Below are 11,799 nucleotides of genomic sequence, written 5' to 3'. Positions count from 1 at the left end.
ACAGCAAAGGCACTGGCTGCAGAGAAGCTTCAGTCTCAGTGACTGGAGGCTTTACCTGCTGTACCAGGGCAGAGACTGTGCTGTTTTCCAGATGCAGTCTTCACAAAAAACAGGGTTGCCCACACACCAGGCTGACATCTGACAGAAATAACTCTTAAGTCTGTGATTTCATTTAAATTGTTTTACCTTGTTGAGTAAACCAGCTGAACACCTCCCCGAGGTCATTACAGACTGTGCCAAGTTAGGTAACAGACCCATCCTTAGAGAATTGTCTGCTGCCTCTAGTTCTAAATCTCCTCCTCACTTTCCCCTGCACCAAGAGGTTTTGTGCTGCTGTACCCTTTGAAGTAAAGCACCCAGGAAAAGTGAATGCATGTGAGTGTTCAGCACTGTACCCAAAAGCATTAACATTAGGCCCTGTTACCCTCAGTTACCAGAACAGCACAAAACATGGTGGCACTCACTGTTCATGCAAACTGACTGAACCCAACCTGCGTTGGATGCATTCCTTTTATTTAAAAAGTTGTCCTAGGAGTGCACATTGCACCTATACAAAAGAATCTTTCCACTGTCCACACACAGGTATAGAAGGGCTCCCACACCTGCCACGGCTCCCAGCTGGGTCACGCTGCTCACTCAGCGCTCTGGGGACGTGGCACTGGGGTGGAGGGGGAGGGCAGGAGTCAGCAGTACTGGGAACTCGTGGCAAGTGGAATGTGTGTCCCCTTCAGAGACAGAAAGACCCCTGCCAATTCTAGATCCATCTGGGGAGAGGAATAGGGATAAAGTCTGTAGGAAGAGCACCAGTGTCACAACAGGAAGGTTACCAGGCTGGAGCAGTATTGGCCAAACGTCTCATGCGCCTGAGGGAGAGAGAGAGAGAGAGGTACAGTAAGTGCATGTTACAGACATGGGAGGTCTGACCAAAACCAGTGCTTCTGGGGAGGCTGCACAGCTTTGCAGACAGGTTTATTCCTAGACAGAACTCCCCAGGCACCTGAGAGTGCCCCGGTGATAAGGCAAGGACACTATTTGCACTAACAGCTGCCAGGGCACTTTTTCTCATTAACTTGCATTGAACCGACTGCTACTGTAAACTCTTCAGTCAGCCACAGCTGATACACAAAATGACTGTGCTACTGTTAATCAGCAGTTAAAAAAACATCCTGGGAAAGAGCTGAGCCAGTATATTTACTGTTTCCACAATGTATCTTTTGGAGAGATACTAGCCATTCCTTCATATCTGCCAGGAAGAACTTCTTCAAGTAGGTGCAAGCTCTCAACTGCTTGTCTAACATCACTTTGCAGATCTCTGGTGGGCAGAGCTTCTCCTGGAACCACACAGTGCTCCCCGTGCTGGCATCACTCAGGCTAGAGCTGGGAGCTTGCCCATTGCTACATCAAATTGAACTTTACACTACATAAAAGGAAGCTTTGTGGCAGGATTCTAGGGAGCATGACAGTGCATGACATTCCAGTATGTTTGATTCATGCCTTCCTATACAAACAACTCCCCTGGACAAGCAAAGAGCCCAAGGAAAAGAAATAAATGGGTTAAAAGAAAAAAAAAAAAAAAAAAAGGAAACTTCCTGCAAGCAGGAGATGGCAGAGCAGACATTTCAGTGTTTGTGGAGGAAGGTGATGACAGCTGAATACCCTGAAGCTAAAGCTTCTGTTGTGAGCAAGGCTGACGTCCTGCCAGTTAGCTCTCAGTAGGGAAAGACAAACATCAAAGCCTGGAGCTCCTGTCCAAGGGACAGGCCAAGAGAAGTGTCCAAAGTAGTGGCAGTACCTTGTGTTTCTGTCCTGGTCTCTGATCTTCTTCTCCATCTCAGCGTCTGTGAGGGTTTCCAGGAGAGGGCACCACTGGTCAGCATCCCCCGTGTTGCGAATTGCAATCTCCACAGTGGGCAAAGGGTTCTCGCTGCAGGGCAGGGCACAGGCAACAGAGCAACACCCATCAGTGGGCCCAGAGCCCCCCTGGGTCACCAGCCCAGGGACAGGCACAGGGACATCAGAGCATCATTTACAGCATCTCAGACTTCAGCATTCCCCTTTGCATAGTACAGTCTGGTTCTCTGAAGTTCACCACAGGCTCCTGGTTACACCCTTGTAGAACCTGAAGTTCCTGGGAAAGCAGCTACATCCATCTCCAGCCACCACTGGAGAGAGATTTGTGCTGGACCTGCAATATTTTCCCACCCAGGCTGTCACATTCCTGGCTGGCAGGGTTCAGCCCCAAAAGGCACAGCTCCTCCCAGTCCATCAGTCCTGGGAGTGCTTCTCCCAGCACAGCCCAGGAGCTGGGACTGTTCCCAGGACTCCCTGTCCAGCCTGGCTGTTCTGCAGCTCTCACTTCCTAGCTGTAGTTTGCCTACAACACCTCTGACAGCTCTTCCCTGGCAAAAGTCTGCCTTTTTTAGGAGCCTGACACTGCAAAGAGCAGTCCTTTAGGACCTGCTGTGGCTAACAAGCAACAAAACACCAGGCTGTGCCTGAAATCACAAGATCTGCTCCTCAGAGACTCCTCTGCCCTGACCAGCTGTATTATCACATGCACAAAATATTTACTGCTTCACTAGCTGCTTTTCAGTAAAAGTCAACAGGAATTGACCAAGAGTAGCTTCCCAAATATTGACAGTGGAGCCGGAAGCCCAGCATAAATATAGAGGAGCCTCGGAATGTAAATGTTTGCTTTGAATTCTCCAAAGTGGCTCAGCCAGAGCTGCAGAAGTGTGGGTGAGAGAGGAGCCCTGGGACAGGTGTGCACACACATCCGCCCCCCTCCCCAGGGACGTGCACCCCTACACAGGATTTCAGCCCTCTCACTCCCTCAGGAAAGGACTCAAATGCTAATCATCATGGGAACACACAACATCTGCATCAAAGCTAATAATCTAAAATAACAAGTCTTCAAAGTAATTCTACCATGAAAAATTAATCCAGGGCCTTTGGTATCTGATCCAGGGAGGAAGCTTTAATCAAATCTACTTCCAGTACTGCTGCCATCCACTAAACAACACTTAAACCCAGGAATTTCATCTTAGTCCTAGAATGTCACACATTCCAGGCAAAATTAGATACTAACTGGGGTTTTGTTAGTGATAGCATGATCTCTGCCTCACTATGCCTAACACTGAGCATTCACTGAACTAAACAGGGGATGGAAAGCTGGACTCATGCACAACCTGACTGCAAGACAACTCAGATACCACATTTCTTTAGCAAAGAATCAGAGAGAAACTGTAAAATCCTTCCTCATCTCCCAACCTCTACACTAAGACAGCTCCTCCTCCATTGTTTTTCCTGATGAGGAGCAAAGTGCTGCTGCCAAGAATGGCTGAAAGGCACTGTCAGCTGCAGGGATCCCAGAAGAGCAAGGCACTGCCTCTGCTCAGGCTCCTGGCCTCAGGCAGTGTCAGAGGCACACCAAGGAAGCAGGGAGATGTCATTTTTGGAAAGGTGACTCCTCAGGCAGAAGGGTTTGGTGAGTGGGAGAACCTGTGCTATAACTCAGGTCTCAAAGGCAAAACTGGCTGTGAGATGCTGTGTGCTGCCACCAGAAACACTCAGCACACACAGGAGAAAACATCACAGCACACACTGCCCCTGAAAATCCCACAGGCAGCAGCCACCCACCTGTGTGCCTCCAGTCCTGCCCTGCCACTGCACTTCAGGCTCTCCTTGTTTTGCACAGAGCAGCCCAGCTGAAAAAAGTGCCCTGGCTTTCATCAACTAAAAGACAGTTTCACCTCTCCCTCAGATGATTAAGAGGCACATGACTTCTCAAAATCCCCAATCCCTTGAGATATTAAAGTTCTTTTGATACATCTAAAGCAGACCCTTTTCCTTACATCAATGGAATGATTTTGGAGCAACCACCACTCCTGTGGTTTGGAAATTCAGGAACTAACCAACCACAGAACCCAAATATTATTAATCACTGTAAGGCTTCAAAAGTACTCCTTTGCTAGAAGAAAAAAGGGAAGAGGAGGACATGTTTGTACTATGACAAAAATAAAGGAGGTTTCAATTAGGTGGTTTTTTCTCTCTGAACAGCTCATGTCTATGTACTTTGTTCTGGTGGGGTTCCTTTTTTAGTTCTCCCTCTTGCAATACTGCCACAGTGTGAAGACCTGAAACCTGACTGCAGAACTACCCCTAAAAGGAAACAGCCTTTGGTACCATGGCCCAACATATGTATTTAGAGACAACAGTGAAACTGGCATTAACATAAGCCCGGGCAGTACTAAAACTTCACTTGCTGCATGTTCCAGTGACTGAGCAGAAGCAAAGGGAGAAATGAACCCCACTCCCAGGAGTCTACACATACACAGATTACCTTCTTGGATATCTGCATACATGGAGAAGCACAGGCAGGAGGGACAGACACTTCACCATACAGACAGTGCTGCAGCACACGTGTCAGGTTCTCATCTACCACCCTGCAAGTTCCCATCACTCCTCAGGAATGCCCACCCCACTGCTTTGTGGCTGTTGCTGGATGTAGTCCCAAGCCAAAACTGCAAGTATGAGTCCAAGGTTGTGGAGGGAAAGGTAGAAGGCAACTCCCACCTTCCAAGGGACATCAGCAGGATGGACACACACTCTAATGATTTAATTCAGAGTTTAATTCACATGTGCTAAAGGGTCCCTTTCCATTTTCTAATATGAATCACTCTAGGGATCACTTTAGAACCAGGCAGTTGCTGTGAAAGACTGGCAGGATAAAAACTACACCCAGAGGAATTCCTGCAGAGTGAGACCAGTGCAAGAGCAACTAGGCCAGAGCAGATCAGGGCTGAAGGCTGACCAGACAGCAAGCCCTTGGATGGAGCAGGAAGGAGCAGAGCTCAAGGCAGCAGCCAGCTTCCCCACAGTCTCCAGCTTCTCTTTGCTTACTCCCCTCCAACTACTCCCTGTCCTCTGCCTGAGGTAGGGCAGGGCTGGGCACATTTCCCTGGGCTGCTTCCTTGAATCAACCCCTACAAAACTGGTGTCAACAGTACCATTCCCTCCTCTGCAAATACAGCATTTGCTGAACTCTTAAACTTCCCTGACTGTCACCATGACCCGAGGTCACCAAACCTCAGAGTGTACATTAAAGGACTGTTACAGCTGCAGACTCAGCACTGTGCTGTGGATAACATCAGTGCAGGAACTCACCACAGAACGCTGCACAGCACAACTGGAAGCCATTTAGGGGACAAATTACAAGGCTGACTAATGAAACCTGACAATGCTGCATTCCAGCTGTGAGAGGGGCCTGTAATCAACCCACCTCGGACATCAGTCTGGGTAGAGAGGTACAGTTTTCATCAGTCCAAGGTCAAACAACCAAAGCTTCAAACAATGGATGGCCCAAGTTAGGCAAAGCCAACAAAACAACAACAAAAAAATGTATCTTGGGCTCATCATGACCTTACATTAGAAGAGGGACTATCCCTGTTAATTAATTCTGTCAACAGAGGCTGACATTTAATCAATATTTGGTCCTGAAATGTATTAGACCCATCAGGAGAAGATACTTAGACACAAGCACAAAAAATTGTTAAGATGGACAGAACGGATGCAAGCCATAAGGACTAATTTCAAACAAAACCTTCCTAATCAGGTCAGCTGTTTGAAGATGCACTGATGCAAATGCCCATGAAGTACAAAGACCCCCAGAGCCAGACAAGGAGGTGGCAGTTCAGTACCTGAAGGCATAGGTCTTCTGGTGCCAGCTCAGCTGTCCCCGGATGCTGTAGGCAATAGTTGTGACAAACTCCCCACCCAGGCCAAGCTCTGAGCACAGCTTCAAGGCAAACTTCTCTGGTGAGTTCTCCTTCTCTGACATGTCCCACTCAAACTGGTCTACGAGGGAGATGTTTCCTACGTGGATGTTCAGCTGGAGATAAGGGAAGACACAGGTTATTTGTTTCCACTTTCACAAAGGTTTGTCCAAGGTGATTGAACTGATGAGGCAGAGGCTGAAGAGAACAGAGCAGTAACACCTAGTTCATCTGAGAGTTCCTTAACTGAATTCTTCATTTCAGTAGCACGAAGACAACTCAGCACTGCTCGCCAAGCTCTTCCAAAGGAAGATGGCAATGCTTTAACTGAACTATTTCACCACCTCAGAGGCTGGGCACATGGATGTTTAATCATCTATCACCTTAGTTCTGTTCCCAATACAAAGGACAATCTGGTTGGAGGACTGGAATGAAAAGCTTCCTTGCTCTGAGGGAAACTTTTGTACTCTTAGTCCCCCAACACATAACTGGAGAAACCCAAATGGTTCAGCTCTCCTTCTACTGCCTTCCTGTGTTACCTTAATGATAACTCGTTGGTCTGACTGATCCTCCAGGATGCTGTCAGTCGGGTACGACTCGATCTGCTGCCGGATGGCAGATGCAATGGCAGGGACAAAGGTCAGAGGATTCAAATCCAGGTCATCACAAAGAATCTCTGAGAACATTTCTGGGGTCATCAGTTTTTCTGTTACAGAACAAGAATGAACACTGTAAACTTCCTTAGAAATTAATGTCTGCCACTTACAGAACACACAAAATCCACAGGGCGAGGTGACAAAGGGAATCCCAAATGCATGACAACTTTTACTTTTAAAAGGGTGTTTTGTGCCAGGTCTGTAAGGAGAGACACACTGACACAGGGGCTTACAGCCTTCTTTACCTGCTCCATGGTATCCAGACAGTGTGGCCACAGAAGCCACAGCCATTAACCTGACCTAAGAGTACTCTCAGACCACTGAGCTGATGAACTGGCTCAGGAAAATCTGCCAGTTAAACTCTTCAGACTACATGTCTCCAGGAATGACTGCAACCCATGGAAGTGGCAGAGCATTTGCTAAGAGATGCAAGCACTGAATACAGTCCAGAGTGGGAGAGCTTTAAAGCTTTGTATGGGGCAAGGACATTTGGTGATGGACACAGCTTTACCTCTCCAGCCTCAGGAAACTCTCCTTGCTACATACCATTCATGTTCCACGTAAATGCATCTCGGAGTTTCTGCCCATCAATTTCCATATCGAGCCTGATTGGAACCAGAACCTCTGGCTGGGATGCATTCTCATGGATCACTGCTGGGTCATGGTCATCAAAGCTAAAGTGGAGAGCAACAACAGGGTATATGCAATGAGCACATGACACATCTGGCATCCATAGAAGGAAGGCAACATTTGTTGGAAGCAATCCCCACACTCCAACTCCCTGATCTGTCTGTAGACAGACTCCTCAAGGCAAGCCTACAGGACTGTGGCAACTAATACCAGTTTAACACCTTTTATTACATCTATCATAACACACTCCTGCAAATAAAACAAGGAAGTTTTCTAGGATTAGATTTATCTTAGTTGCCTTAAGTGTTATAATGGAAAAAACATTAGTCATGAGCTTCAGCAGCATTTTCCACTAAACAAACTAGATCAAAGTTACTGGTACATGTCAGTGAGAAGCAGCCCATCCTTCACAAAGAGGGTCTGCAGGCTTCTCAAATGACAACTGCTCAGCAAATCAGCAGGAAGTAGAAGGAACTCATCAGGAAAAAATGAACCATTTTCCTGACAAAAGGAAAGCCTCCACTCTGAGCCATGGATGGCTACTGTAACACAGAGCCTCAGGACACACAATTTAACTAAGAACCTCCAAGTTAATGACCTGTAGGTCTTTTGTCAGCTGGGGATGAATCACAACATTACATGAACTCATCAGCACTACCCTGGCAGCATGTCATGTTGGGAGCTATCCCCACTTTCCAGAAGCAGGAAGCTGTCTTACCACAGAGGGAATGTTCTCTTCTTATCCCTGCCCATGCGGTTCCTGTTGATGGTTGTTGAGCACGGCACGGCGTCCAGGTGATGAGAGCTGTTGGGCAGGGTTGGCACCCACTGGTTGTTCCTCTTTGCCTTCTGTTCTCTGAAGGAGACTGGATGTTAACCTGCAGGCCCTCAGCACCACTGCTGCTATTTAAGGAATGGTGTCATTTTAAACTTGAAGTGCTATTACGAGCTCCTGCTATTTTATTCTGGGACCACCAACATGACTGTTCCACCAGGAATGTTCCACACCAGCCTCTCGGAAGGCCATTCTCCAGCTCACAAATATCCATCAGATATGAATCCAGGTGCACCTTCATAAATACTAGATTCATATTTAGATTTTCTGTCTATACTTTACAAAAGGACTGCTGAAAAATGCAAGGTCTCCAAAAGGCAGTATGTGCAGAGAGCGTCTTGTAAAACATCTGTTACAGATGGAATGCAGTAATTGCAAAAGAAGTTGGATCAACAAACACTTAGATTTTTCTTCCTGTTTTATGTGGGCAGTAACCCAATCCTTACACTCTGGAGATCCCCATTTGCCCAGCACTGCAAATACTGAATGCAGACTGGCAAACAAGCCCGGCACAACAGCCTGGGCTTATGGAACTCCTCGTGCTTCCTGCCCCAGCTGACACCTCCCAGGCAGCTCCATGCTGAGCCTGGCCTCACCAACACCGGTTACCTGAGGTAGGTAGGAGGTTCTGTGCTGATAGACACTGCCTTGTACTTCTCATCATTTCCATCCAAGATCTCTTCCACTTCAGAGGCCTTCAGCAGCGTCACGCTGGTGGCTAATGTTGTGTAGCCATGATCTATCACCAGGAAAGATGCAATAATTAACAGGGAAAAGGGCGACATAGCACTGTAGCATTAACAGGCTACATAGTGACAAACCCTCCCTGTCACTGCAGGAGGGACTAGCACAGAGATACAAGTGTCCTTTGGGCTTCATCTTCCTGTGGATATTTACAAGGCCCGGAAAACAATCAACACTCAGTGGCCTTAAAGGTCGGAAATAGTGATGCAAGGATTGATAGAAAAGCTGTTCAAGACTTGGGGAAGGAGGAGAGAGCTCAGGACAGCTCTTGCTGAATGACAGAGACCATCTGCATTGGAGAGTCCTGCTAATGTTCTGAGAGAGGAGAGTTAGGCATGGGATTGGGAGGCACAATTAGGGCGACCACAGACAGAGATCAGAGGAAGAGGATTAGACATTAATATTATTGCAATAGCACCAAAGGTCACAGTGGACATTCTTCCTCCAGCACAGCTAAGAATAACACACAGATGAGACTTACATCTTCGGGGACTGTGAGACCGCTGATTTTCTGTTGGGGGAAAAAAGAAAGCAAGAGGTCAGCAGGATATTTGGAGGAAAGAGACATAAGCCCAGAGTAAATTATTCTTTTTATTATGCTTTGGTCTACAGAACATACAAGAAGTCATACTGCTAAGGAATTTAACTGCTTGCTATTAGTCCCTCAACAAAAAAAAAATACCAATATTCTCCCTGTAGCAGTCACATCAGTAGCAACATACCACAAATTCTGGCAGGCACAAACATCCAGTCCCTTTACAAGTTAACTTTGCAAGAAGCAAAGTTAAGCAAAGATGCACATCTTCAATGGGGCATCCTTGCAACACTCCTGCCTATTTGATGAGAGAGACAAAGATGCCCCTCTTAGTCTACAAGAAATCTCTCCTGAAATATGGTACTGATTTGGAGATGGGGCTTTTGCTTTGGGATGAATGTAGCCAACCCCAGAAATTCCATGATGGATGTTTCCATTTCAGAACATTTTTGATCAGCTGCCATTTGTTGCCAGACTGAGCCAAGGAGCCACCAGTGCCACCATTGCAGGGTGCTCCATCACTGGGGCAATCTCAAGTGATTCACACAGCCCTCAAGGTGCACAAGCTTCTAAATCGCCAGGAACAGTTTTTCAAGGCAAAAAATTTCAATAAAGATTACTGGGAATGTTTTCTCATCTTCTCACCATGTGAAGAGGCCACAATCTTCTTCCTTTCTTCCACGGTGGCCAGGCGCCTCCAGAGCGAGGGGTACCTCTTGTACAGGGAGCCCCGAAACATGCGCAAGTAGTTCCCCACCTGCAAGAAGAGAAGTGCAGATGTGGCCTTTATTCCATTTAGGAGAGTTTTAGCAGAAGCTGGAAGAAATTCAGCCCTTTTTAATGATAAGAAGGACCTCTCAATTGGGTGTTTTTGTTGGGTTTTTGTGCTGTGTTTGGCATCAAATAGCACGGCGATTTTTCTGGCAACACAGAAAACGAAATTTTTATCAGCACTTATTTCACTGGTGCTATCTTACTTCACTAGATCCAAAAAACCTCCCATCCACTGATAATAGGAAATTTAATAGGAAAACACTCCATTCATTTGCATGTATTTTTGAACAACCCACCTCTTCTTTACTTCAGTTTCCACATCAATGTGCAAGGCTCAGTGGGAATTAAACTAAACCAGATACCCAGCTCTCTGACACATTATTTTTACTTTGAACCTCCCCATCATCTAGACATTATTTGACTACAGCAAATACCCAGAGACTTGTATTTTGTTTTAAACCCTTTGAACATCAAAAATGTAATTGCTGCCAATAGTCCTCTTTCAGATTTACTTACCATCTGTAAAGCAGTTCTGTTCCTCCTGGCATAAGATCCTCACCTGTGCTGAAAGCTACAGCAGGCCTTGCTGAACAACACAACTATTCCTAGACTCTGAAATCAAATTTTTAGACTGCCAGGACACTGGCAGACTGCCACACAAGAAGGTTTTTATTCCTTGTTTGAAAAGACTCTTTTATGATCTTAGATTTAGCTATATCTTTCACTCTACAGAAATTAATGGTAGATAAAAAAGACAACGCTTTTCCTTCGCCATGTATCTGGTATGGCAATCTCACAGCTCAGCTGACTGCAGGTACGGTTTGCTTTCAAACTCTACATTTCACATGAGAGAGTGAGGGGTCTTCAGTCCCTGCTCAACCTACAGAGCTGGCAGTTAAACTTAGCCAATAGTCCCTTTTCTGCATCAAGCTGGGGACTATAACATTTTTTCCTGTTTTCAGCTGTTTCCCTGGTGCTAGAGGCCCAGTGTTTCTTGCTTGAATAAGGCTCTTTGTCAGGGAGGCTCAACGCCCTCTCAGCACGGGACAACACAGTGCCAGCACAGACTCTGGGGTGCTGAAACCCTGCCCGCCGGTGTTTGCTGACCAGGCTGTACACAAAGCGAGCTGCACTGCCCGATTTGGGTGCTGTTCCTGAGCCCAAAGGCCCAGGTGTGGGATTCGCTGCCTCGCCGCATGTGAAATAACCCGAACCCCTCAACAACTGTGCACAGAAATTCTCCTCGGTGATCGGGAGCGGGGCCTCAGGCTGCGATCAGGGAGGATCCGCTCCCCACGTACCCGTGCGGGTCCCAGGGGCCGCCCTTATGGGAGCCCCGGTCCCTCCCGACCCCCCAGCCCGGCTGAGGCCCTGGGGCAGCGCCCACCGGGGCAGAGAGGACCCGCGGGGCCGGAAGACCGCTCCCACCCCACCCCCGGTTCTCCTCCGCCCCTCGCCCGCCCTGAGCGCAGCCTCCCGCATCCCCCGGCCCGGGCCCCGCATCCCCCGGCCCGGCCCAGCCCGGCCCCCGCATCCCCCGGCCCGGCCCGGGCCCGGCTCTCGCCCGGGCCGCACCTCAGAGCCGATCATGTAGAACTCGCCGTCCTCCTCCAGCTGGAACTTGACGGGCTTCTGCCCGAAGGTCTTGCTCAGCGCCATCATCATCATCGCGGCGGCGGGCGGGGGGCGGCGGCGCCCGGAGAGCGGAGCGCGGCCCGGCGGCGGCGGCGGGCGGAGCGCGGCCTAGTGCGGGCCCGCTGCGCGCATGCGGCGGGCGGGGCGAAGGAGGCACGGCCGGCACGGCAGGATGTAGAAAAGAGGCGGATTTTATTGTGGCGGGGCGGAACATAA

The 11,799-nt window shown here is 48.2% G+C and overlaps 1 protein-coding gene across 1 annotated transcript; it reads right to left on the bottom strand.

Moving 5' to 3' along the window:
• Positions 1 to 501: 501 nt before the first annotated feature.
• On the bottom strand, positions 502 to 11,725 carry SMARCB1 (SWI/SNF related BAF chromatin remodeling complex subunit B1). Its single transcript, XM_084217228.1, has 10 exons — positions 11,524 to 11,725; positions 9,820 to 9,931; positions 9,121 to 9,150; positions 8,505 to 8,634; positions 7,779 to 7,916; positions 6,977 to 7,104; positions 6,314 to 6,480; positions 5,700 to 5,890; positions 1,793 to 1,924; positions 502 to 863 (listed from the first exon to the last, which is right to left on the bottom strand). The coding sequence occupies exons 1-10, from the start codon at positions 11,614 to 11,616 to the stop codon at positions 824 to 826; spliced, it is 1,161 nt and encodes a 386-aa protein (XP_084073354.1). The 5' UTR covers positions 11,617 to 11,725; the 3' UTR covers positions 502 to 823.
• Between the last annotated feature and the right edge of the window lie 74 nt (positions 11,726 to 11,799).

The sequence above is a fragment of the Fringilla coelebs genome (genome assembly GCF_963513975.1).
Source record: "Fringilla coelebs genome assembly, chromosome: 17".
Classification (NCBI taxonomy): Eukaryota; Metazoa; Chordata; class Aves; order Passeriformes; family Fringillidae; genus Fringilla; species Fringilla coelebs.
Note: the sequence above shows the minus strand (reverse complement) of the source record. Positions and strands in the feature narration are given on the sequence as shown.